Source organism: Stegostoma tigrinum, chromosome 22 (genome assembly GCF_030684315.1).
Source record: "Stegostoma tigrinum isolate sSteTig4 chromosome 22, sSteTig4.hap1, whole genome shotgun sequence".
Classification (NCBI taxonomy): domain Eukaryota; kingdom Metazoa; phylum Chordata; class Chondrichthyes; order Orectolobiformes; family Stegostomatidae; genus Stegostoma; species Stegostoma tigrinum.
The window spans coordinates 46,180,880-46,206,764 of NC_081375.1; the positions used below are offsets into that span (position 1 = coordinate 46,180,880).

Sequence of the window (25,885 nt, forward strand, 5' to 3'; positions counted from 1 at the left end):
CACTGGCACATATTAGAAAGGTCGTCAAGTAATAATCAAACTGTTTAGCCAAGTCAAGAAAGCATTTAGCGCGCTTGCCTTCATTGCTCAGACCTTTGAGTATAGGATTGGGGACGTCATGGTGACGTTGTACAGGACATTGGTGAGGCTTCTTCTGGAGCACTGTGTGCAGCTCAGGTCAGCCTGTAACAGGAAGGGTATTATTGAACTGGAGAGGATTCAGAAAAGATTTACCAGCACATTGCTGGGAATGGAGGGTTGAGAGATATAAAAGTAGAGTGTAAAGACTGGGATTTCTCACTGGAACATAGGAGGTTGAGGGGTGACCTTCGTGAGGTTTATAAAATCATGAGGGGCATAAGTAAAGTGAATGATGAGGGTCTTTTGACGAGGGAGTTCAAAACTAGGGAGCATATTTTTAAGGTGAAAGGGGGCAGATTTAAAAAGGCATGACCGGCAACTTTTTTTTAAAAACACAGAGAGTGGTTTGTATGTGGAATGAACTTCGACAGGAAGTGGTGGATGTAAGTAGGGTTAGAACGTTTAAAACACGTTTGGATAAGTTGACGAATAGGAACGGTTCAAAGGGTTATGGGCCAAGCTCAGGCAGGTGGGAATGGTTTAGTCTGGGATTATGGTCAGTGCGCACGGGTTGGACCAAAGGATCCGTTTCCATGCTGTGTGTGTCAGCCATGACCATTTTCAATTCACCGACAATTCCTCAGTCACACCACCAGATGGTGCCCACACACCAATGAATAAGTCAGGAATTCCGAGGGCAAACTGCATTGTTACAGGCTGGACTACAAAGAATTACCGAGCCACAAATAAACCAAGCAAAGGCACATTTTAAGCTCGTGCCCTTCATATCGGTAAAGAATGTAATTTTCTTGCTAAATCACAGCCAATTGATTTATTCACTCCTATGCTGTGTCACACAAGAGTTCATGAAATAAATAAAAGGAAGACAGCAATTTAATTATTAACTGAATAACTTTAGAACAATGTCCTGGCAATTCCCAAGAGAGTATGTGGTTACACGCAAATCAGAGCTGCGCAGGCCAGGGAGACAATTTGGAGAGTTATTCAACTTGTTTGCTTCCTCCCAGCTGAAATGTACACCCTGCCGTAGGATTCCTGTGCTGTTTTCCTATTAATTGCAAAGAATAGGCATTTGACTCATTATCAAAGCAAATCTGCAAATACTCCTTCAACTAGCAAGGCCGCTTGCAATGCTCTTGCCCCTAGGGACTGTCTCCATAATAATAATGCATTCAAATAATGGCAAAAGCCCGCCAGGTTCTCCTATGCCAAGGTCTAACCCCCTAAGCAAAGCAGCATCGATATCTTTGGGGGCCTGTGCGGTCTGACAGTGTGGCTGCTTCCTTTGACTAGAAGGGAGGATAGGTCGGGCATGCATGGAGACATCAGAGCTAACGTTTCCAACAATGTGTCTCTGCAAAGTCGGGCACAGTCAAGCCTCCCTTGCAACTGCAGTTTCAGTTTGCAACTGCAGAGCTCAGAGCCCTCCAGGCCCTCTCTAGTACAGACGCAGCAATTCCCTCCACGGATATTTGCAGAGGCTCTGACCTTCAGTTTCAGCTTGTTTCTGGGCAGCTGGAAATCTATCCTGCACAGATAGAATCACACAGCTGGGCCAACAATCACTGCAGAGGCTGTCCAAATGCTCTAGCTCTTTCTCCATGGAACAAATGGACATGATCTTGTGAAGGTAAACAGCATTCTCGGTCTTACATCTACTGGCACAAAGTAGAAAGGGGTATGATGTAGAATTGGCACAAGATGTTAATGCAAGTATCGCACTGCACACACCTTTATACTTGCCACAGGATGGCACGGTGGCACAGTGCTGCCTCACAGGGCCGGAGAACCTTCGGAGGGTCAGTGCAGACTTGATGGGCTGAATGGCCTCTTTTTGCCATGTAGGGATTCTATGGCTATACAAAGGGTGCACAGCATTAGGAACAGATGCAGCAAAAGCTCAACACCCCGATACCCAGGTTAGCAACATAGAAACTAGGGGGAGTAGACCATTTGGCCCTTCAAGCCTGCTCCGTCATTCCACACAACCAGGGCTGACCATGCCACTCAGTCCCCAGTTCCAGCTTTCTCCCCATACCCTTCAAGCCTAAGAAGTTTACTGTAGAATCCCTACAGCCTAGAGGCAGGCCACTCAGCCCATCGAGTCTGTACTGACCCTCTGAAAGGTCCCTGGCGCTGTGAGGCAGCAGTGCCAGCCACTGTGCCCCCCCTTTGGATTTCTGTGAATCTGGAGTAGGCCGGATTAGGGTAAGGCTGGCAGGTTTCCTTTCCTAAAGGACATTAGTGAACCAGATGGGATTCTATGACTGTTGTCACGGTTACCATCATGGAAACTAACATGCATTTCTAAGTCAGCAGAATTCCAATTCCACCAACTACAAATGTTATTGATCACTCAAATACAACTAACACCACCTATATTGTCTCACAGTAACAGTACTGAAGCCTTGTGCAATGAGATGTTGCTACAAATCGTTAACATCAATCATATCTGTTGCATACTGGCCAAGCTGGAGCAGCTCAGATGAATGAAAGAACTGGTGAGTACATTGATAATATTTTTATAAATATAATGTTAAAAGGTTTTATAAATAAGGTTAAAGTTTTTTTTTAAAAATATTTTTACAATGTTTACATTCTATATTGATCTATATGAATAAACAAACTTCACCAAATTATGAACTGAATGTACACAAGTACAAGGACATTCAACATTTACTTGTTACATTGTTTTATTAGTAGTTTTGTTTCTGCTGCCATAAAGGGTCATGAAAAGTAGTCATATTTGGAGAACTGGGAGGAGAAAGATTTAAAAGGGACTGAAGGGGCAAGTTTTTCATGTAGAGCGTGGTGCATGTGTAGAATGAGCTGCCAGAGGAAGTGATGGAGACTGGTACAATTACAACATTTAAAAGGCATCTGGATGGGTATATGAATAGCAAGGGGTTAGAGGGATATGGGCTAAATGCCAGCAAATGGGACTTGATTAATTCAGGATATCTGGTCTGCATGGATGAGGTGGACCAAAGGATCTGTTTCCATGCTATACATCCCTATGACGAGTTTGGGAAAAACAGATTTAGGTGAAGTTAGCCAAGTATTTGTGGGAGCAGGGAATAATAGTTACTGCAGTTGGTTTAAATTAGAAAAGCAGAAGGATCATGTTTAGACTCAAGCAATGAGTGACAGGGTTAAGTGTCATGCTTCTATTCTGTATATCCTACACCTAGGTTATAAGAAGCATTTGACTAAGCTCTAACTTCACAACATATCAAAATCTATTCTGGAGAAGTCGTACGGAAGTCTGTAGGATTGGAAATGTTAATGCTGAGTTTATCCAGCACTCTCGGTGTTTATATCAAGTCCAATACCACCCCAGTTTTCCCTCGGCCTTCCACTTTCTGTGCATGTACCTTCTGGCTCTGTGTGTGCATGTGTGTGGTGCAAACAGCACCAATTCTCTAACTGAGCTTCAGTAAGGCAGGTTTAAGGTTTACCATGGAGCGAAAGCCAAGTGGATTTAAGGCCACACTCAGATGAACACTTTGCCATACCGAATGACAGAACAAGCTCAAGGGGCCAAATGGCCTAATCCCATTCCTGCTTCTGCCAAGCGCAACACCAGTCATTTCTGAAAAAAATGTCATTCACCTTTAACGAATTTGAAAAGAAAATTCAAGAGAAATTATTTAAGAATGTCTAAAGCCTTTTAAAAGTCACACTCAAAGAGCAAAGCGCAAGCCTAAAGGTTTGAAAAGTCTTAGCCAAAAAGCAGTAAATATGAAACAGAACTCGCTTCAAGAACGAGCAACGAACTATTCACTTGTTTCTGAGAGTCATCATAGGACATCTTGCACTCATTGTATTGGAAACATCTTTGACAATGATCTGTCTGAAGACAAAGAAAGGCTGCATTTATGAGATAAAAAGGTTTGCAGGGCAATCAGCTACAGCAACACATGAACAGAAATAGGCCATTCAGCCCCTCAAGCCTGTTCCCACCATTCAATGAGATCATGGCTGATCTATGTCCGAACTCCATATTCCTGTGGCCCATAATCCTTTAAAACCCTTGCTTAACAAAAATTTAATCTGTCTCAAATTTAAAATTAGCAACTGATTGAGCATTAATTGCAAATGTGGAAGAGAGTGCCAAACATCTACCAGCCTTTGTGTGTCAAAGTGCTTCCTAATGCCTCTCCTGAATGGTCTGGCCCCAATTGTCAGGCTATGCCCCCTAGGTCTAGAATCCCCAAACAATGGAAATAGTTTATTTACATCAACCCTGTCTTTTCCAATTAATACCTTAAAGGCTTTGGTCAGATCACCCCTTAACCTTCTAAATTCTAGAGAAAGGAGGCCTAATTTATTTGATCCCTCCTCATGACTTAACCCTGAAGTCCAGGTAGCATTCCTGTAAATCTATGTTGTACTCCCTCCAAGACTAATATATCCTTGCCAAGGTGTGGTACTCAGATCTGCTCACAGTACTCCAAGTGGGGCCTAATCAGAGTTTTGTATAACTGCAGCATAACCTCTGTTTCCTTATTCTCCAGTCCTCTAAATGTAAAGTTTTTTTTAAAAAAAAGAGCTCTGAATGATTTCAAGGATCTGAGAATGAGATAACAGCTGGAGAGCTTGCACTTAATTCAAGACCATCTATTGAGGTGAGGACCATTGCAAAGTCTTTACCTTGTAGCATGATATTAAAGAGTTACATTACCGTCTGAACAAACTGATTCTGATCAGTATTGTTGCTGTGCGCGCCTGGGCTAAATTAAAACAACTTGACAATTCCTCAGCAGCATTGCCTCATCACTGCCGTTGGGCAGAACTTGAATTTCGGTGCTGGTGTCACACAAGTCACGACAAATTGCCAGCCCATCCTACATCTCTCCCGACTTTCACTTCCATTAAATGTAAAACTGATTGGCAACTCACTCTCACACATTTGCACCATTTCAGAAAATGCAGACCAAACTCCAGTCGGTCATAGCCAGAAAGCACCGAAACAGACCCTCCGGTCCAACCAGTCCATGTCCACCATAATCCCAAACTAAACTAGTCCCAAGATAATAAAATGTGAGGCTGGATGAACACAGCAGGCCAAGCAGCATCTCAGGAGCACAAAAGCTGACGTTTCGGGCCTAGACCCTTCATCAGAGAGGGGGATGGGGGGAGGGAACTGGAATAAATAGGGAGAGAGGGGGAGGCGGACCGAAGATGGAGAGTAAAGAAGATAGGTGGAGAGGGTGTAGGTGGGGAGGTAGGGAGGGGATAGGTCAGTCCAGGGAAGACGGACAGGTCAAGGAGGTGGGATGAGGTTAGTAGGTAGCTGGGGGTGCGGCTTGGGGTGGGAGGAAGGGATGGGTGAGAGGAAGAACCGGTTAGGGAGGCAGAGACAGGTTGGACTGGTTTTGGGATGCAGTGGGTGGGGGGGAAGAGCTGGGCTGGTTGTGTGGTGCAGTGGGGGGAGGGGATGAACTGGGCTGGTTTAGGGATGCAGTGGGGGAAGGGGAGATTTTGAAACTGGTGAAGTCCCCATTGATACCATATGGCTGCAGGGTTCCCAGGCGGAATATGAGTTGCTGTTCCTGCAACCTTCGGGTGGCATCATTGTGGCAGTGCAGGAGGCCCATGATGGACATGTCATAAAGAGAATGGGAGGGGGAGTGGAAATGGTTTGCGACTGGGAGGTGCAGTTGTTTGTTGCGAACTGAGCAGAGGTGTTCTGCAAAGCGGTCCCCAAGTCTCCGCTTGGTTTCCCTTTGCAGAACACCTCCGCTCAGTTCGCAACAAACAACTGCACCTCCCAGTCGCAAACCATTTCCACTCCCCCTCCCATTCTCTTTATGACATGTCCATCATGGGCCTCCTGCACTGCCACAATGATGCCACCCGAAGGTTGCAGGAACAGCAACTCATATTCCGCCTGGGAACCCTGCAGCCTTATGGTATCAATGGGGACTTCACCAGTTTCAAAATCTCCCCTTCCCCCACTGCATCCCTAAACCATCCCAGTTCATCCCCTCCCCCCACTGCACCACACAACCAGCCCAGCTCTTCCCCCCCACCCACTGCATCCCAAAACCAGTCCAACCTGTCTCTGCCTCCCTAACCGGTTCTTCCTCTCACCCATCCCTTCCTCCCACCCCAAGCCGCACCCCCAGCTACCTACTAACCTCATCCCACCTCCTTGACCTGTCCGTCTTCCCTGGACTGACCTATCCCCTCCCTACCTCCCCACCTACACCCTCTCCACCTATCTTCTTTACTCTCCATCTTCGGTCCGCCTCCCCCTCTCTCCCTATTTATTCCAGTTCCCTCCCCCCATCCCCCTCTCTGATGAAGGGTCTAGGCCCGAAACGTCAGCTTTTGTGCTCCTGAGATGCTGCTTGGCCTGCTGTGTTCATCCAGCCTCACATTTTATTATCTTGGAATCTCCAGCATCTGCAGTTCCCATTATCTCTAAACTAGTCCCACCTGCCTGTGCTTGGCCCCCGTCCCTCAATCTTCCTTATTCACGTACTTATCCAAATGTCTTTTAAAAATGTAACTGTACCTGCATCCTCCACTTCCACTGCAAGTTCATTCCACACATGAACCAATCTCTGTATAAAAAAAAGTTGTCCTATTTTTTAAAAACATTTCTCCTCTCACCTTTGTCTTGAGATCCTCCACCTTAGGGAAAAGACATGTGCCATTCACCTCACCTAAATCCCTCATGATTTTATAAACCTCTCAAGATCTTTGAAGCGATGCTGCAAAAGGGTACAAATATTCAAACTTTATTAGCAGTGCAGGTTAGCACTGCAGCCTCACAGCGCCAGGGACCCGGGCTCGATTCCAGCCTCGGGCGACTGTCTGTGTGGGGTTTGCACATTCTCCCCGTGTCTGCGTGGGTTTCCTCCGGGCGCTACGGTTTCCTCCCACAGTCCAAAGATGTGCAGGCTAGGTGGATTGGCCATGCTAAATTGCCCATAGTGTTCAGGGATGTGTGGGTTATAGGGGAATGGGCCTGGGTGGGATGCTTCAAGGAGTAGTGTGGACTTGCTGGGCCGAAGGGCCTGTTTCCGCACTGTAGGGAATCTAATCTAATTACTAGGGCAGTGATATTCTTTTGCCTTTTCTTTCTCTTACAATCTACAATCTCTGAAAAGCTAAAATTCTGATGGCCTAATTCCTGAACTGTTCATAAGGAAAAATGATGAAGGTCAACTTTAATAAACATCAACTAAATCTCAAAATGGATATTTCCCCCTTGTGAAATATGGAACATTGGGAGTGTTTTGTTAGATCTGTTAGAATATCTTTTTTTTTAACAGCTCATTAAAGCAGCTGAAAATGGACTTTCCTCTTGAATCTGAGACAGAACTTGAAGGACTTTTTTTTTGGTTTGCAGCCCATTAAAATAATTCCTGTAATTACATACATTAAACCCTCTCATAGAAAATATTTTGATCCAAGATGTCAATAAATGGTAGTCTTAAAAGTGGCTTAATTGCTATACATGGGAAAATTAAGATAAGACACAGGGTATCAAAAATTGCCAAACACAACACTAGAAATTTGTTTTCTGCAAAATTATAGCCCACAGGAACCTAGTAGCTAAGTATTTGAGAAAATGACTGACCTATTATATATCAGTTATGGCATTTTTGCTCAAACAATTGCCAACAAAGGGCTCAGTCCCAAAATGAAGCATCAACAATTATCAGTAACTGTGTAATGGTGGTGTAAGCTGTGTAATAATTGCTGGCATTACAAGGTATAGAGCTGGATGAACACAGCAGGCCAAACAGCATCAAAGGAGCAGGAAGGCTGACATTTCGGGCCTAGACCCTTCTTCAGAAAGGGAGGAGGGGAAGGGGTTTCTGAAATAAATAGGGAGAGGGGGAGGCAGAGAGAAGATGGATAGAGGAGAAGCTAGGTGGAGAGAAGACAGGCAGGTCAAATAAGTGGGGATGGAGCCAGTAAAGGTGAGTGTAGGTGGAGAGTCAGGGAGGGGATAGGTCAGATCATGGAAGACGGACAGGTCAAGGTGGCGGGATGAGGTTAGTAGGTAGCTTGTCCCCGCCTCCCTAAACTGTCCTTCCCTCCAGCTATCCCCTCCTCCCACCTCAAGCCACACCCCTATCTCTGACCGATTAACCTCATCCCACCCCCTTGACCTGTCTGTCCTCCCTGTACTGACCTATCCCTTCCCTACCTCCGCTTTACTGGCTCCATCGCCGTCTCTTTGACCTGTCTATCTCCTCTCCACCTATCTTCTCCTTTATCCATCTTCTATCAGCCTCCCCCTCTCTCCCTGATAATAAAGTGTGGAGCTGGATGAACACAGCAGGCCAAGCAGTACTTTAGGAGCACAAAAGCTGACGTTTTGGGCCTAGACCCTTCATCAGAAAAGGCTTTTCTGATGAAGGGTCTAGGCCCGAAATGGCAGCTTTTGTGCTCCTAAGATGCTGCTTGGTCTGCTGTGTTCATCCAGCTTCACACTTGGTTATCTCGGATCCTCCAGCATCTGCAGTTCCCATTATCTCTCCCCGCTGTCCCTATTTAGTTCAGAACCCGCTTCCCCTCCCCCATTTCTGAAGAAGGGCCTAGGCCCAAAACATCAGCCTTCCTGCCCCTCTGGAGCTGCTTGGCCTGCTGTGTTCATCCAGCTCTACACCTTGTTATCTCAGATTCTCCAGCATCAGCATTTTCTACAATCTCTAATAATTGCTGGCAATTATTTTGACTGACAAGGTGGGTGACCATTAAGAGGGGCAGTGGCAGGGAAAACGTAGGCACATATCAAATGAGCCACGGTCTTGCTGATTGACAAAGCTGGCTAATGGGGCTGAATGGCCAAGTCCTGGTCCTGTTTCTTATATTTATACACCCTGTCTCTTGTAGAGGAAGGAGCTACTTTTGTAAAAGTTGTGGTTAATCGGCTGAAATCAGACTCGAGATCACTTTTGAGACAATTATGCCTTCCTGACCCACAGCAACACAAATATTTTAGCGAATAAGAATTTGGGGGGGGGTAAAAACTGAAAATTTCCTGACTGCACTTCGGCAAGGCCTAGTTCTAATTTTAAGCTTGTGGTCCTTGCTCTGGACCCTCTACCTTACTCCCAAAACCAGGGCAATAACCGACATAAGATAACATGTGGAGCTGGATGAACACAGCAGGCCAAGCAGCATCTCAGGAGCACAAAAGCTGACGTTTCGGGCCTACACCCTTCATCAGAGCAGCATTTGTCTATTTTAGCATTTAAAGCCATTTTGGCTTTTGCCAGCAATTATTAGAGATAGTAGGAAATGCTGATGCTGGAGAATCTGAGATAACCAGGTGTAGAGCTGGATGAACATATCAGACCCAAGCAACTCCAGAGGGGCAGGAAGGCTGATGTTTCGGGCCTAGACGCTTCATCAGAGCAGCATTTGTTTGTTTTAGCATCTGGCTGTAACTGCATCCAAAATGGCTTCAGTCGGAGTTCAACCACTCCATCTATTTCCTTCTCCCAGCCAGGAAGCCATGGCCTCCCGGCCCGGCGGCCTCCTGGTGGCCCAGTATGGACTTGCAGGCTTGAGATGGTTTCTCCAAGTGTGGTCCCACTGTGGCTAAGCGTTTGTTATGTTTGAACTTTCAGCTTCATTTCTTTATTTTCTACTTAAAACTAAAAAGGTCTGCATCTGTAACTTCTAACCTTATTTTGTTTGTTTTGCACTGTAGTATAATTACCGCAACGTTTAAACTTTTAACTTTGTTCTTTCTCTCTAGTTTGTTCTTAAGATTCTGTACCTAAGTCTTTGTACCTAAGATGCACCTTGTGTGGTGACATTACAAACTTTTCACTGTACTCTTGTATTTTTGCACTTCAGTATATGTGACAATAAAATCGAAATCAAATCAAATCATTTTTAACAACTTCAATTAGCTCCCTTAGGGACGTGGGCCCCTAACTCCATTTACCTTTGTATCACACTTGGCCAGCATATCAATTAAAAGGTGAAAGCAAAATGCCAAATTAAAGTTTTTTAAATTACTTTTGAAGTTAGGGAAGGTTTAATGGTGGCCGATTCTGTAACTTCACTTTCCCCATCAAGGGTAAAGTTTAAAAGAGAAACAAAAAACTTAGGAGACTGAGGAAAAGGTGAAACTGGGAGCAAGAAAATAAAGTGAAGAATAACAGGAGCCAGAATTCCTTTCGCTTAAATATTTTGGTTAGTTCTTCACTATCAACCTTCCTGACTCCCAAACAGGAGTGTTAAGATTTGAAAAGAACAAATAGTTCACATAACACAGCATCAGCAGCCAATTTGAGCTGACAGTCAAGTCAAGGGCTGTGTTTTAGGGAGCGCTGCCTCTCAGATGACACAGTAAACTGATGACCTTTTCTGGTTGTGTGATTCTGTAAAAGATCCAATGGCACTTTGCAAAGATTAAGTATTCAGGCCAATGATTATTCTTCAGATTATTACACCAGTGAAACAGATTAACTGGCCGCTCATGTTTATTGTCAAACTCTGCGAAAAGCCAACTGGCTGCTCGAATAGATACCAAGAATAATTTATTGGCTGAGTGTGTTTTTGGAACATTTGGAAGCTGTGAAATATTCTAGATAAGTGCAAGCTCTTTGTTTGACAGAATTAGGCAACTTCCTGTAACTCCACCATTCAGGTGTTGCAGAAGAAAATTAATTCCAGGACAAACATGGGAAATCCCAAAAATGTAAACTGTGATCGATTCATCAGTAATTACTGTAGGAATGAACTGAACACCCTGGCACTGATGAACAGTCTGGATTACTTAAGCTCAGGGCTCATTTTGGGGATAAGATTCTTGGGGGACGTGACAGGGTAGATGCGAAGAGGTTGTTGCCCGTAAAGGGAGATTCCAGTACCAGAGGGCATAACACAGAGTACAGGGTTGAATATTTAAGACAGGGATGAGGGGGAATTTCTTCTCACAGAGAGGAGTGAGTCTGTAGAATTCTTTACCATACAGGGCTGTTGAGTTGTGTTGTGCGGTATATTCAAGACCCATTTTCCATTAGTAAGGGTTACAGGGAAAAAGGCAGGAATGTGGAGTTGAGGGTTATCAGATCAGTCATGAATCAATAAATAGTGGAACAGACTCAACGGGCTGAATGGCCTACCTCTGCTCTTACTAGGTACTGAATGGTGTGATTTTTGTCACTGAGAAGACAGGCAAGTGAGGTGGGGAGTTGGCCTGAGACACAGCAAAGTAATGCCCACTTTGGCTCCACAGAAGTGCCATACACAAAATGCCATGTATGTTCTTGACCAAATCATCATAGCCAAGAAAAGAAATTAGGGGAAAAGAGGTTAAGAAAACATGACTGGCCAAAGCAAACTTCTAGGCATGCCCCTCACTGACATATTCTCTGGAAAGTGCTATCTTAACACAATCTCAGTCTCTCCATATCCTTGTGTCTTCACTCTAAACATTTCCTGCTCTCAACCCCGGCCATCATGGTTCTTAACCCGTGCTTTAGCTTAGGACTGAATGCTCCACTTGTTTTAGTGTTATTTGGAAATGGCTTTGGTTCAACTGCTTTTTTTTAAAAGAAAGAAACTTAAGAGTCTTTACAAATTAAAGACCACTGCAATAAAAAAAAGCGCAATAGGCTGAATTTTATTAGAAATTGGCCAAGTGTCAACTTTGGCAAGTTTCAAGCGGGGTCTTGATATGGGACCCCTTTGGAGATTTCTTACCTTATTCTTAGAAACTCACTTCATTAACTACACACAACACCACTTGTCCTCACATTATAGGCAAATCCACTCTTCTAGGATTTCGGCTACCAATGCCATCTTGAAAGGCCAGCCCCGCACCCTGTTGACTCCTGCCAGCCAGGAGCTGCCCTTTCATGCTGCATATAGTGGGAAAAGCACCAAAAACAGAGGCTGACACTTCATTGCAATCATCAACAAACATCCCCACTTCTGGCCTCATGATGGAGGGAAGGTCATTGATGAAGCAGCTGAAGGTGATTTGGCCTAGGACACTACCCTTAGAATGTCCTGCAGTGATGTCCTGGAGCTGAAATGACTGATCTCCAACAACCACAATCAATTTTCTACGTGTCAGGTATGAATCTAACCAGTGGAGAGTTTTCTCCCCATTACCCACTGATTCCAGTCTTTACTAGGCCTCACTCGGTTGAATGCAGCCTTGATATTAAGGGCTGTCACTCTCATCTCATATGATCAGTTTTCATCCTTCATAATAATTGCCTCCCCTGCATCTCTAGCTCAACACTGGTCCCTGATAGCACCATCTGACTTTCTCTGAGCTGACCCCCAGGTATGACTGTGATTCACACCTTGAGTGACTTGCACAGACAGCTCCAACTGATGTGTGGTTGATCCGCATGCACTTCTCTGACTTACCGGCATTCTCTAGACTGGTTACATTTTGGACCTGCAGGACTGAACATAAGCCATTTCCTGCACAGCAGTGAAACAGACCCCCTTACCCTGACTGCACCAAATGGCTTATTGACCATGTCCAAGACCTTGGAACTGATATAAGACATGGGCTTTAACATAGTGCTGGGTTCCCCTGACTGAAGACAGTTTTCCTTGGCCTGACCGAGGACTGCTGCCCTTAGACTGAGTCATGGCTATTTGGTAAATGCACGTACAGCTGTTCACTGTGTACACTGCTCGTACATGCGTAGGTGAAGGACTGATGCAGCATAGTGACATGCAACAACATGACCACCCTTGTGACTGGTCACTGCTGGCAACAAAAGCTTGTTTCTTTGCTAAACAGTACAACATGGTGAAAGCACCAAGAGCCTTTAAGTTCTGGCTGAGGCAGCAAGAAATGCAAAACAGTACGGCAAGGTGGAGAAGCTGTGAGCATCTAAGTAGGTGTCAAATGAATGAGGAACAAAAGAGCAGGCAAGGAGCCATGAGATGCACCCTGTTCCAATCCATGAGATGGCTGCTTGGCCATGCTTGTGGAAGTCTGCTAACAGCAACATTACGATGAAAGGTAACAGGGGTACAGTCCAAAAATGAAGCATTAAGGTGGGCAATTGTACAGCACAGATTGCTGTGCAAACCTATCTGCTTCATCGATTTATTGAAGAGAAGGAAGTCTCCCATTCTAAGGGTTGGGTCTCAGTATTGTGGTTAATTCTCGACCGCACTATGAAAAGGTCCGTAAAGTCTCTTGATATGAGGGGAATTAGAGATAGGCAACTCATGACGGCCTTGCAAGAGGTCGCCAACATCCCCATGGAAACCCTGCGCTCAAAGTATTTAATTGTATAGTGGGGGTCATCCACACCCAACAATTGTAAATCTCCCAATGAATGTTAAAGATTTCACAGCAAGGTTTTAGGTGTCTATTTGCTGGGACTGTCTGCAGAGAGATTCTGCAGTGGATATACTGTCAAATTTCAACAAAAGTGATCAGTGATAGACTGCAGAAGTTAAAAGTGGACAAGATACACGCTCAGAAGACTTTGACTCACTCAAAGCCCACTTGGACAGATTTAAAAATCAGGCCCAGTACAAGATACTTAAAGTGGCTAAGCATCATTTTTAGCAGGACCTTGAGAAGGAAGAAACAAGCCAAGTGACGATAGAAAGCCCCCAATACAACACAAGTTGCTACTTGATAATATACAATTTGAATGTTGTTGAAAAGAGAGACTTGTTACCAAAGCTTTTCATTTTGCATTCATCAGGATAAGTGCAAGAGTTTTATTTTAAGTGATGAGAACAATTTGTACTAAAGGAGAAAAAGGTACTAATAGGTCAGCAAGTTGACAGACTGACTGAGTAGCTGCAGCGGTGAAAAAAACAAGAAACTGTAGGTCCTCCAAGCTCTCAGGTAATTCCATATTGTACAAAGTGTAAACATCTTCCTTTCAATTGCAGAGACTATTAATGAATGTCACTTCCAGAAGACACAAATGCACCTCAGGACACAAGGTTCAATCAAAGCATTCAAGAGGAAATGGGATTATTATCTGAAAAGGTATAATGTGCAGGGTTAGGGGAAGATGGCAATAGAAATGGCACGAGAAGCACTGCTCAGTTGGAAAACTGGCGCAGACATGATGGGCCAAAGCATCTGCTTGTGTGCTGTAGCCATTCTGTGATTCCGTCAGTTCTCACTAACACCAAGCTTAGTGATAACAGTAAGGAAGCAAACTGAATAGACAAGCAGAGGAATAAAGTAGTATTTCCCCAAGAGGTAAAAATTAGCTTATGTAGGCCGGTCGTGACAGCATAAGAAGGTTTTCACTGGGTGCTCCAGTTTCCTCCCACAGCCCAAAGATGCGCAGGTTAGGTGGACTGGCCATGTTAAATTACCCAGTGTTTCAGGGATATGAAGGTCAGGTGCATTAGCCACGGGAAATGTAGGGTTACAGGGAAAGGGTAGGGAGATGTGTCTGGATGGGGTGCTCTTTGGAGGGTCAGTGTGGACTTATTGGGCCGAATGGCCCGTTTCCAGACCATGGGGATTCTATGAAGAAGGATATCCTAGCAAGAAAGTGAACATGAAAAGGCAAACAAAATGATCATTTTATAAACTCAGTACTCGGATGTGAGTGGCTAGAATGTATTGTCCATCCTTAATGGTCCTTGAGAAGTTGATGGTGAGCTGCCTTTGTGAAGATGCCTCCAAGATTTTGTTACCCAGCAACAGTGAAGGATCAGCAATATTGCTCCAAGGGAAACTTACAGATGGTGAGAAAATGAGAAATATGATGAGAAAAAAGGATTAAGGGGAGACATGGCTAAACTACTGAAAATGCTTACACTACAGACAATTTAAACTTGATAATATATTTAAAACCAGCAAAATTTCCACAAATTTCCAGTTTTAAATATTTTATTCATTCACATGCAACGTGGGCTTCATTGGCAAGGCAATTATTTATTGCCCACCTCTAAATGCCCTTGATAAGGTGGTGGGGAGTTGCCTGTGTGATAATACTGTGGCTTTAAGAGGTATATTTTGTCCTGGATATTTTTAAAGAGAGGTTTTAAGGCAGAGATGGAGAGCAGTCTACCAGAGAGACTACGGTAAACAGCTTGAGGCGCCTCGAGGTTTTTCTTTGCAAACAGTTAGAACAACAAAAGCAGCCTGAATGGGTGTTTTAAAGCTCCAACAGAACGAAGGTTTGTAGTTTTAGCTTTCAGCAGTTGTTGCGAGGGCATCAGCAGGGTTGGAAGCTACAGGAAGTCTCTCCCTCCTGCTACACTCTCTCAGACTTCTCAATGATTTTCCTCTTGGGCTACTGAAGTTACGTCCGACACAATCTGTTGTCTGAATTTGCCTTTTACCAAGGATATGTTTGCGGCATGTTACTATATTGGATGAGTAATAATTACTATATTTATTATTCTGTTTTCAAAATTGAGTTAAGTTATTCCAATTCCTTCTTTCTTTAGTTGTATTTTAATTGTAGTAGACAAATAAAGTGTGCTTTGCTTTAAATCCAGTAATTTGACAAATCAAATTGCATTTGGAATGCAATACCTTACATTTACCTTTCAGGGAGAAAACATTTAGAGAAAAAAGGATTAAGGGGAGACATGGCTAAATTACTGAAAATACTTACACTGCAGACAATGTGAACCTGATAATATATTTAAAACCAGCAAAATTTCTTTAAATTTCTATCAGGGAGAAAAAATTTAGAGTCTAGACTATCATCTGAATATTTTGACAGAGTTTGGTCTGGTCCATGACACCTTCTCAAATTGCTGCAGTCCATTGGTGTAGGATGATCCACAACGCCGTTAGAGAGAAAGTTGCAGGATTTTGACCCAGTGACAATGAAGGACAATGATATATTCCCAAGGCAGGATGGCGAGCAGCTTGGAGGATAACTTGTATGCAGTGGTGTTCTCATTTCTCTGCTTTCCTTTTCCTTCTGGAGGGTAGTGGTCGCAGTTTACAATGTGCCATCAGAGGTACCTACATACTGCTGTTTCAGTGGATCAGTGGTGGGGGGAGTACACGTTTCTGGTTGTGGTGCCAAGCGTACTGCATTATCCTGAATGATTTCAAGCTTCGAGTGTTGCTGGAACTGCACACATCCAGGAAAGTGGTTAGTCATCTATCAGCCTCCTGACTTATGCCTTGTAGAGTGGGCAGGCTTCGGGAGTCAGGAAGTGAGTTACCTGTTGCAGTGTTAGTCTATTTCATTATTTGGTAATCTCCAGAATGTTGAACGTGGGGGATTCAGTGGTGGTGATACCATCGAATGTGATGGTCAGATTCTCTCCTGGTGGAAGTGGTTATTGACTAGCATTTGTGTTGTTAGAATGTTGTGTGCTAGGTGTCAGGCCAAACTTGCAAAATAGTCCAGATCTTGCTGCAGTTGGACATGGACTACTTCAGTATCTAAGCAGCTGTGACTGATACTGAACATTGTGCGGTCATGAGCGAATATTTCTACACCTGACCTTATTGTGGAGAGAAGGCTTTTGCTCAAGCTTAGAGTTCGAAGGTGCACAACACATTTCAATTTAGCTGTTTTCAGAAGGCAGTGAGCTTGCAATAATAAATGTAACTGAGACAGAATATGTGAAGAATTTTGAGGAGAAATTTGATGGATAAATCAAAGATAACAAAGTGTGGAGCTGGATGAACACAGCAGGCCAAGCAGCATCTTAGGAGCACAAAAGTTGACGTTTCGGGCCTAGACCCTTCATCAGACTTTTGTGCTCCTAAGATGCTGCTTGGCCTGCTGTGTTCATCCAGCTTCACACTTTATTATCTTGGATTCTCCAGCATCTGCAGTTCCCATTATCCCAGGTAAATCAAAGGATTGGACACTGATCTAAAAGGTTTATCCTAGCCTGGTTTGGTACTATGCTTGTATGTTATTCTCATGTTGTCTTAGTTCTATGGTAGCACTTATTAAAAATTCATTCAAGCAATGTGGGCAAGGCTGGCTGGGCCAGCAGTTATTCCCCATTCCTAGTTGCCCCTTGAGAAGATAGTGGTGAGCTGCGTTCTTGAATCACTGCTGTCCATGTGTTATGGATTGACCCACAATGCCCTTAGGGAGGGAATTCCAGGATTTTAACCCAACGACACTTTCTCCTTTGTGAGGAAGTTATGAACTCTGGTCAATCCTGCAACTTGATGACATAATTCAAGCAAACATTCCAGTACAGATGCAAAAAGTTTAACCAAGAGTGGAGAAATATTTTCCAAAGTCTTGGCTAATATTTAGCCTTCAAGCACCACCACTTTAAACAGATGATTATTATCATATTAGACCTTGTGCATATTAGGCCTTGCTGTAGGTGCTACATTACAATAGGCACAGCACCTCACTCTTTGCCTATCAAGCACACTGGAGTACCAGGAGGTTGTGAAAGGCTCTAGAGTGGCACGGAGGCTCAGTGGTTAGCAGTGCCGCCTCACAGCGCTGGGGACCCACGTCACATCCACTCTCAGGCAACCCAGTTTCTGTGGGAGTTTCCTCCGCGAGCTCTGGTTTCCTCCCACAGTCCAAGGATGTGCAGGTTAAGTGGAGTGGCCATGCTAATTTATCCAGTGTTTCAGGGATGTGCAGGCTAGATGGGTTAGCCATGGGAAATGCAGGGTTACAAGGATAGTGTGAGGGTTGGCAGGGTGTCTGCGTGGGATACTCTTTGCACAGTTAGTTTGGACTCAACGGGCCGAATGGCTTGCTTCCACACTACAGGTATTTTATGACTCTCTAAGTGCAGATGTTTCTTGCATATTGCTTCTGTATCCCCTTTTCCAGTACAGTTTTGATTTTACAGTTGCATATGCTGGATACCATAAGCAACTTATCCTTCTAATTAATGAGATTGACTATAGTCCCAAAATGTGCACAAAATCTGTTTCACGCTGTTCATCTTATCCAACACGAAAATACTAACCTTACACGTAAGTTAAGGGAGGAACTAAAGTCGATCTAACGGATACATATTTTACACTCAACACATGACATTCCTTAAGCGATGGATGTAGTTGAAACCAATGCATCCAATACTATCACTGCACACACTGTGAAATAAGAAGAAAAATAGATGTACAATACATGTGCAAAAATATCTCTTGAGAGTACTTCTCCAGTACACGGTGGAAAGCAGCCAACTTTCCTTCTGAGCATTACTTTGATCATGAAAACCAGAACAGTCTGCAAGATGTCGGATTCCAATGGCTGACAGTCAGTACAATCAGCTGCTTTGATCTCTAGAGATGTCTTTGCAACATACATACACAATATAAATCTGAAAGACATGCCTGAGAGCAGATGGTGGAGTGGAATAATCAGCTGAGCCACAATTACGTTGAAGAAAGCTCTCGCCGATTAGGAATCACACTGGCTGTAACCTCACGGAGCACAGCATTAGGAATATCCCAGTAACTGCTCGTTGAGACCTACCATTTCAATACTCCTCTAAAAGGGAGGAGAGGGTTTAACTGTTGTGGTTCTCAGATCCTGAGAGCAAGACCTTTGCATGATTTGGCAGAAACGGGGTGAGCATCTGAATAAGATCATCCCTTAAAACTCCAGTCTGTAAGGAATTGCTGCTTTCAGGCATCTCGCAGTCATTCTTGAAGATGTACCTGAAAACGATTCCATTCACTAATTTTGGACTGGAATGTTCTTAGGACAAAGGGCTGAATTTTGGGTTAATTTTCTTTGTGGCTATTACTTTGGTTTCTTCAAGCCTCTGTTTCTTCAGATTTTTATGTCCAATGTTAGATCATCAGTTAGCCTGAGAGGAGGAGGAGGAGGAGGAGGAGGAGGAGGAGGAGGAGGAGGAGGAAGAATACATCTAGAGACATGATTTTTAACTTTAAGTTGCAAATGGGATTGGAGGAGGAGTGAATGTGGAAATGAAAAGATCATTTTGAAGCTGTGCTGAAAAGCACAGCGGTTCCTCCTTTTATGAAATAAAAAAAATCACTATTTTTAAGATTATGGGCATTGTGGATGTCTTTGCTTTAATTCTTTCGATGTGACCTACAGGTTATTTCAGGAGAGGAGCAAGAGTCAATCGCATTATTACAGATTTGGAGTCACATAGACCAATTAGTGAATCAGTTTGGTTTAACAACGATCAGTGGTAGTCTCACAGTTGTTAGCTTTCATTTCATTTCAATTCAATTCAATTCAATTTAAATTCCACCAGAGCATTAGCCTGGACCTCTGGATTATTAGATTTTTAAAAATAATCATTTTACTATTTATTGTCAATTTATGTACAGCTGAGCTTTAGATCATTGATGGGTTTAGCATCGGACATATCCTCGGCCCAACAGCTTTAGCAGGCAGGTTACTGCTGAACTTGCATGTACCTTGCCACTATTTACATGGGCACAGGTCACTTTACCCCAAATAACACCAGTCTTATTCGCTTTACCACCAAGATTTGCAGTGTCGTTCTGTGCTTTGTAGACATAAGGTCATCTTTTGCCCAGGTAAAATTCTGCTTCATTGCAGCAAGAAACACCCTCAATCTTCAGGGCAGCAGTGTACCCTCTTGAGTTTTGAAGGCCTCATTTGTAGCCTGTCAATATTGCTTTGCATCACAAATCTTTCGGGCAGCTGGATCACCCGCCCTGTTACCAAGATGCAGGAAATGACATTAGGCCACTATCTCCCTATCTGCAAATTCTAGTGAGTCACTCAGAAAGGACAATAGAGATGGATTAGACAGATTGCAATCCTGGATTTGTGATACCATATCCTCTTTGCAACAAGAACTAAAATGCGTCAAGAGGTTCAAGACTCTCTCCCATCTGTTTCATCCACACATTTTTCCAAGGTACGTTCTTTCGACTTTGTTCAGTTTGTGACATCAAATGAATGCTTTCAGTAAAACGGATAGACTTTCTCTGGCTAAACTGACCACAAATGGAACACACACGGCCATTTTGTTTCAGGAGATAACACCAAATAAGTAAACAAGCAGCTTTGAAATTTCTTTAAAGATTTTGCTTTTAATTTTAACCAAATGGTTAAAAGTGTCCAAAGCTTAGCATAGGATATAGTTATTAGCTACTAATACATGCAGATTTCTCCTACTTAAAGCAGTTAATCTCACACTAATCCCAAGCAATTACTAGTTCAGGCTAACCTCCTCAATCTTGATCTCCCATTACCATGCCTGCACTTTTAGTTTTCACCAACTGTTCACAACTTAAGCAAGGTTGATGAACTGGAATGAAAGACATTAATAAATTTGGGGAAAAAAAATCAAGCTGAAGCTGTGCTGAGAGCCGGGCAGTACCCCCCACTTTTTTTTTTGAAAAGGTATGTTCACTATTTTATAATGATGAACTGGAACGAAAGGCATTGATAAATTTAAGTCTCACCCACAGTTTTTTTTCAAATTAAAAATTCACCACGTATTTCTATATAATCTGGCTGTGACAAACGAAAGCTCTTAAAAGCACTCTGCTTCCTTGCACAACCTGTTAACTCCTGCCAACTTTTAAACATAAGGCTTGAGTCATCAAGTCACATTTAACTCAAAGTGTTCCATGCATCGCATTACTTAATATATATGCTTGACATCTAATAATAAAAAAAGTGTCCAGGTTTATTTCTTCATACCATGCCACATATTTCTGTCTTTATCTCTAACTCTTCAATTGAAAGCAACATTCTAATATTAGGCATTGTACATCACATGAACTTTATTTAGATATTCAAACTATCAACCGTAATATCTTAAATTTTAATCAAAGGCTTCTTTGGTGAAAAATGCACTTTTCTCTCTCAACCTTCCTAAATATTGAGATAAGGAATTTAAATCTTAAAGAGGCATTAATTCATAGTTTTAAGCTCTCTGAAGTGTGGAAATTATCAAATGTCATGAATATTCTTTTGCGTTGAGGGATTGTTAACTCAAGCATTTTCTTGTACTTGTACAGAGATAGACAGCTCTTCTACAAATTCATCAAAGCTTTCATTAGAACAGTCCTTCACCCCAGTTTTAGCTAACATATCAGTTAAACAGCAAAAAAGCTCAAAAACTGAACTGCAGATCAAAAAAATACAACATTTTGCCACACTGTAACTGCAGGAATTAGTAATATTCAGATTATAGTGCTTATTCAGAATCTTAAGCCAATGGTGAGAATGGTTATCACCCAGTTTCTAAATGATACATACCAGATTATAAACCTTAAGCTTTAAATGCTGATATTTATTGCTGTATCACTTCAGGATTTATGTTAACAATTAAATGACATTTAAATTTTATTGCAGAACTTTTATTACTCCATACCACAAAGGATTGCAAAATCTGCCTCTGAGGCTGAGCTCGTTTTAGGGTATCTGATACAAACCACAACACTTACTTGGACTCTTCAAGCTCATCAGTCCTCTGAATAGCATCAGTCTCATAGCGTGTCCGCCAGTGGGTGACCTCACTGTTTAATTTGGAAATGAGTCTCTGCAGCTCAGATTTACTCTCCTGCTCCTCCTCAACTTGCTCCTTTAGCAGCTCATTGTCATGCTTGGCACTTGAAAGGCTCAAAGCCATTGTGTTCTTCAACTGAAGTGAGAAACAACATTAAGATCAAACATGTACACTCACAAAATGCACATTATACTTTTACAACTCGCCGGCTGTTTAATTATCATAATCACAGACTGCTGTTGTGTAGCTTTGGAAGCTGATACAAACATGCGCGATTGATGTTAGAAAGTAGTTAAAGACTACTGCCTCTGCCAACTGAATAACTGCACGCATTAAACACCCATTCTTAACTGAAAGAAATGAATGACAATCTTTTAAAAAATATTGGGCATCCGCAACTCTGGGCTAGAAGGCCACAGTTCAAGTCCCACTTGCTCCTGTATGTCACAACATTTCGGATTAAAGTGTTCAAAAATACCTAAAAAATATTGAATGTAAACAAAGCAACAAGAGCTTGTGATAATTTCAACATGGGTGTTCCAAGGTCTAAAACGAATGGGAAACAGGGCTAGCATATTTCTACATATTTTGAATCAATCTGTTCAGATGTGGGGGACTTGTCAGACTTGAGCCCAGGCCTCCTGGCTCAGAGGTAGGGACACTGCCACTGTACCCCAATAGCGCCATTTCTATGCCTTGTGCTCATGTCCAATAAGGATTTCTGCCAGTAATGGGGCAGAATGTCACAATTGCTTCTTTCAAGAATTAGTTCCATTACTTCTACTTGGTAGGTCCAGTTTTCAACTCTTTTTACTTCTGCCCTATCAAAATGGTTCGTAAAGTATGTTGGGTCACAGTCATTGCATTTACGAGAATCAGTTTTAAATTTGGACCAGGCACACAGAAATGAAGGTTTGTCTCTGTGAAGCCTTTGTAATGTATTGTTATTAAAAAGAAATGAGTCGGAACTGAGATGACATTTGGCTCCAATTTGCTACCATAAACATTGTGGGGAAGTTGTCAGCACAGACCTTGCGGAACGGGAGCATACATTGAGAATTTCAGAACGTTTGCTCGTTCGTTATTTTCCATCAATTGAAAGTAATGATGAAAAGCATTATGGGGAGCCTGCCTCAACTGATCAGGGAAATTCTGGCATACAGAGGCATGGTATGTTCAGAGTTAAAAGGAACAGGATTGGCCTACCCAGCTCCAAAGAACATAATGGGCTTGTCTGCTATCTCCAACCTCCCAGCTGTATTTCTGTTCCCAGGCAGCTGTAAGTCTCAAAGGGAGAGATATTATCACGGTCCTGACTAGGGAACTGCATGGTGTCAGAAGCTTGCCTCATTTACTGAATTACAATAAACAGGGATGATTATGGTTCAGTTCTCAAGTCTTGCTTTTCTGGTACGACATTGCTGCATCACGGCCCTCAGGTTTATAAACAACATTCTTTCTGTAGATGACTGTTGCTCTCACTCCTATTTTTTGGCTAAAACTGAAGCAGAAATTGGGATTGATTTACATTCCATTGTATCCCTACCTGTCACATCCAGGTGATAAACTGTTGAAATAATATTCCAGGTGCTTCTGAGCATTGGTATTTCAATGCTGGATGTTTGACATACATGTCCGTTTTGGTAGCCAGTGTCAGAAAGGGATTTACATTCCTTAAGCTGCTAATACTAGCCAATAATTTTTTAAAAACACATAAGGAGCAGGAGAAAGCTTGCTCCACCATTCAATAGGCTTTCTGTTCTATTCGTTCACAGGATTTGGGTATCAGTGGGTAGGCCGACATTTATTGCCAATCCCCGATTGCCCATTAAGTGGCTTTTGAGGACCATTTCAGGGGGCAGTTAAGAGTGAAACGGATTGCCGTGGATCTGCAATCAGACGTAGGTCAGACCTGGTAATCAGGACAGATTTCCTTCCCTAAAGGACATTTATGAAGCAGATGGGTTTTTAAACAACAATTGATAGTGATATTGATGCATATTTGCCACAAGGCAGGTTTTCCATTACAGGCATTTTATTTAATTCACATTTCACATCTGTCCTGGTGGGATTCAAACTCAGAACATCAGTCTGGATTACTAGTCTAGGATCAAGGCCAATGATGGATTGAGGTCAAAACTCCATATTTCCAACTACCCTAAGATTCCTTTATTAGTCAGGAATCTACCTACCTCTGTTCTAAATGTACTAAATGACCCTGGCTCCACTGTTCTCTGGAGAAGAGAGTCACAAAGGCTCTCAGTCCTCGTGGAATTAAAATCCCCTCATCACTGCCTTTAATGGGTAACCCCTTATTTTTAACCTGTGTCCCTGAGCTCTGGTCTCTCTATCAAGAGGAAATGTCTCTATTTTCAATGCTGTGGCACAAAATCCAACCAATCCATGTACTGTTCCAAGCCTCCAACAATTGTTGCAGCAAACTCCCCTCTCATTCTGCTCCCACCACCACACTGTGCTGACGCGCTGCTTTCTCAAGGCCTGGGAATCTGCCAGAAGCCCTTTCAAAGATTCAGAGGCCAGAGGAATGACGGATTTGTAAGGACTCTCTGTCCCAATGCCTTTGAGGTCTTAACGTGGTACAAAAGACAAAAGGTTGAACAGGAAGCATGTGGGAGGAAGAGAACCTCAGTCGGGTCAAGAAAAAGAAGTTCTGGGAGAGAATTCTAAAGGAATGGGGTGTAATGATTATATAATTAGCATCTGAGGGTCGACTACAATACAATAAATAGATGATTCACAGTTAGTAGAAACGATGCCCATGAGTAACCTGGAAATGAACCATTCCAGCAGTTCAGATCATGCAATGAAACCCTCTCATTACAGCTTATTTTTATCATGTTATATACAAACAGAAAGATTTAACCGGCAATGCAAGGAAACTCAAAGTGCAAAAGGTCATGATAGATGAGGCTGAGTATTCAACTCAGCTAGCTAATTCCTCAACAGAAATCAAAGCCTCTCTGATCAGAAGCACTTTTTGAAGAGACTCAATACTATAAACAAAATTTAGGTAACTTTGTATTAAACATTCTCAGTTCGCATCTGATAATTAGTATCTGAGCTGCAGGAACTGAATAAAACTTCCCTGAAAAGGTCAAAATGGGGCCTGAAAAATATGATGCTTCTTCTGAAAAAGAACTGATTTAAATATTGCTTTAATTGGCACTGAAAGAGTAACTAAGGGTTCGCCCAATCCAAGGACTGCCTGATATCTCCTACTGCACCCTGTAAAATGGGGATAAACCAGGGCAGATTGTGGGGGCATTCTGCAGGAAGACAGAGGGCAAGGCATATGTCAGATTTCACAAGGCCTTCTATCTTGAAACACACTGACACTGGAGTATAAATCTAGCCTATGGTAACCAAAGGATTACAGACAAAGTGTGTTACATTACCTCATTTGTGACACAAGTCAAGCAGGTTGTATTGACCCTAATTTAAGGCCTCATGGGGTGTATCGGGTGTATCAAATGTATCAAGCATGCAGACGTAGCAAATACATCTGTGGATAAAACTAATCATTAACAGAGTCGTACTTCTAGGTGTCTGGGACATTATGTAGTAGTTGCACTTCAGAATTATGGAGGAGCAATAATTTTAACTTAGATGAATTTTTGACTACTTTAGTGTGAAGCAGAATTCCAGTTCTTACTCACTTACATTCACACACACACGCACAGCAGGTTAAATGAAGAATTAAAAGTGTAGAGAAAAACCAAGCAGCTGAGAACTACACATTGCACACAATCCATAAATTACCTTTGATTCTTCATCAACCTGTTTTTTCAAGTCTTCGCATTGTGATGTCAAAATGCTCTTTGACCTGCTAAGCTGACTTATTTTACTCTCCGCCTCCTCCAGCTGGCGATTCAAATCATTATTTTCGGCTGAAACAATAAATATTATCCAAGATCACAATTAAGAGAATACAAACTCTGCTAATGAGCTCCCTTTGGCCTGGGTAGGTTGTTGCACCTTTTCTGTAAGCATTTCTTTGTTTTCTGGAATTGCCTTACACCAACTATTCTCTCATTGTTTAGATCTATTCACTCAATTTCAGTGAGGTTTTTAAAACATCCTTAAGTCTTCAGTCAAGCTATTTTGGGATTACTCAACTCATTCAATCAATCTCCATGATTTAAGTCTCTGTTGTTCCCCTGTCTCTATTTTTTACAGCTGCATTAATTTTTTTGCTGATCTTACATTGGAGCCAAGAACAACTGTAGATGCACACTACACTCAGGCCTATCAAATAATGCATCAATGAACAACGCTCAACATACAGTCATATGCCTATCATTTGCTGGTTCATTTTTGGCATAGGAATTTCAAGTACTAAAACTGCTTCCCAAAGGAAAAGAAATAACAATATTGGCTTTTACTGTTCTTTGGA

General features: G+C 42.6%; 1 protein-coding gene across 7 annotated transcripts in view; it reads right to left on the reverse strand.

Moving 5' to 3' along the window:
- The window catches only part of LOC125463787 (myosin-16), a 298,842-nt gene that overhangs the window by 36,656 nt on the left and 236,301 nt on the right, over positions 1 to 25,885 (reverse strand). For all 7 annotated transcript variants that reach the window (XM_048555486.2, XM_048555484.2, XM_048555489.2 and 4 more), the window contains 2 exons: positions 25,252 to 25,379; positions 21,410 to 21,606 (listed from right to left, as the gene is read on the reverse strand). In XM_048555486.2, the coding sequence (XP_048411443.1) occupies positions 21,410 to 21,606; positions 25,252 to 25,379 (325 nt within the window). The remainder of the gene's footprint in view (positions 1 to 21,409; positions 21,607 to 25,251; positions 25,380 to 25,885) is intronic.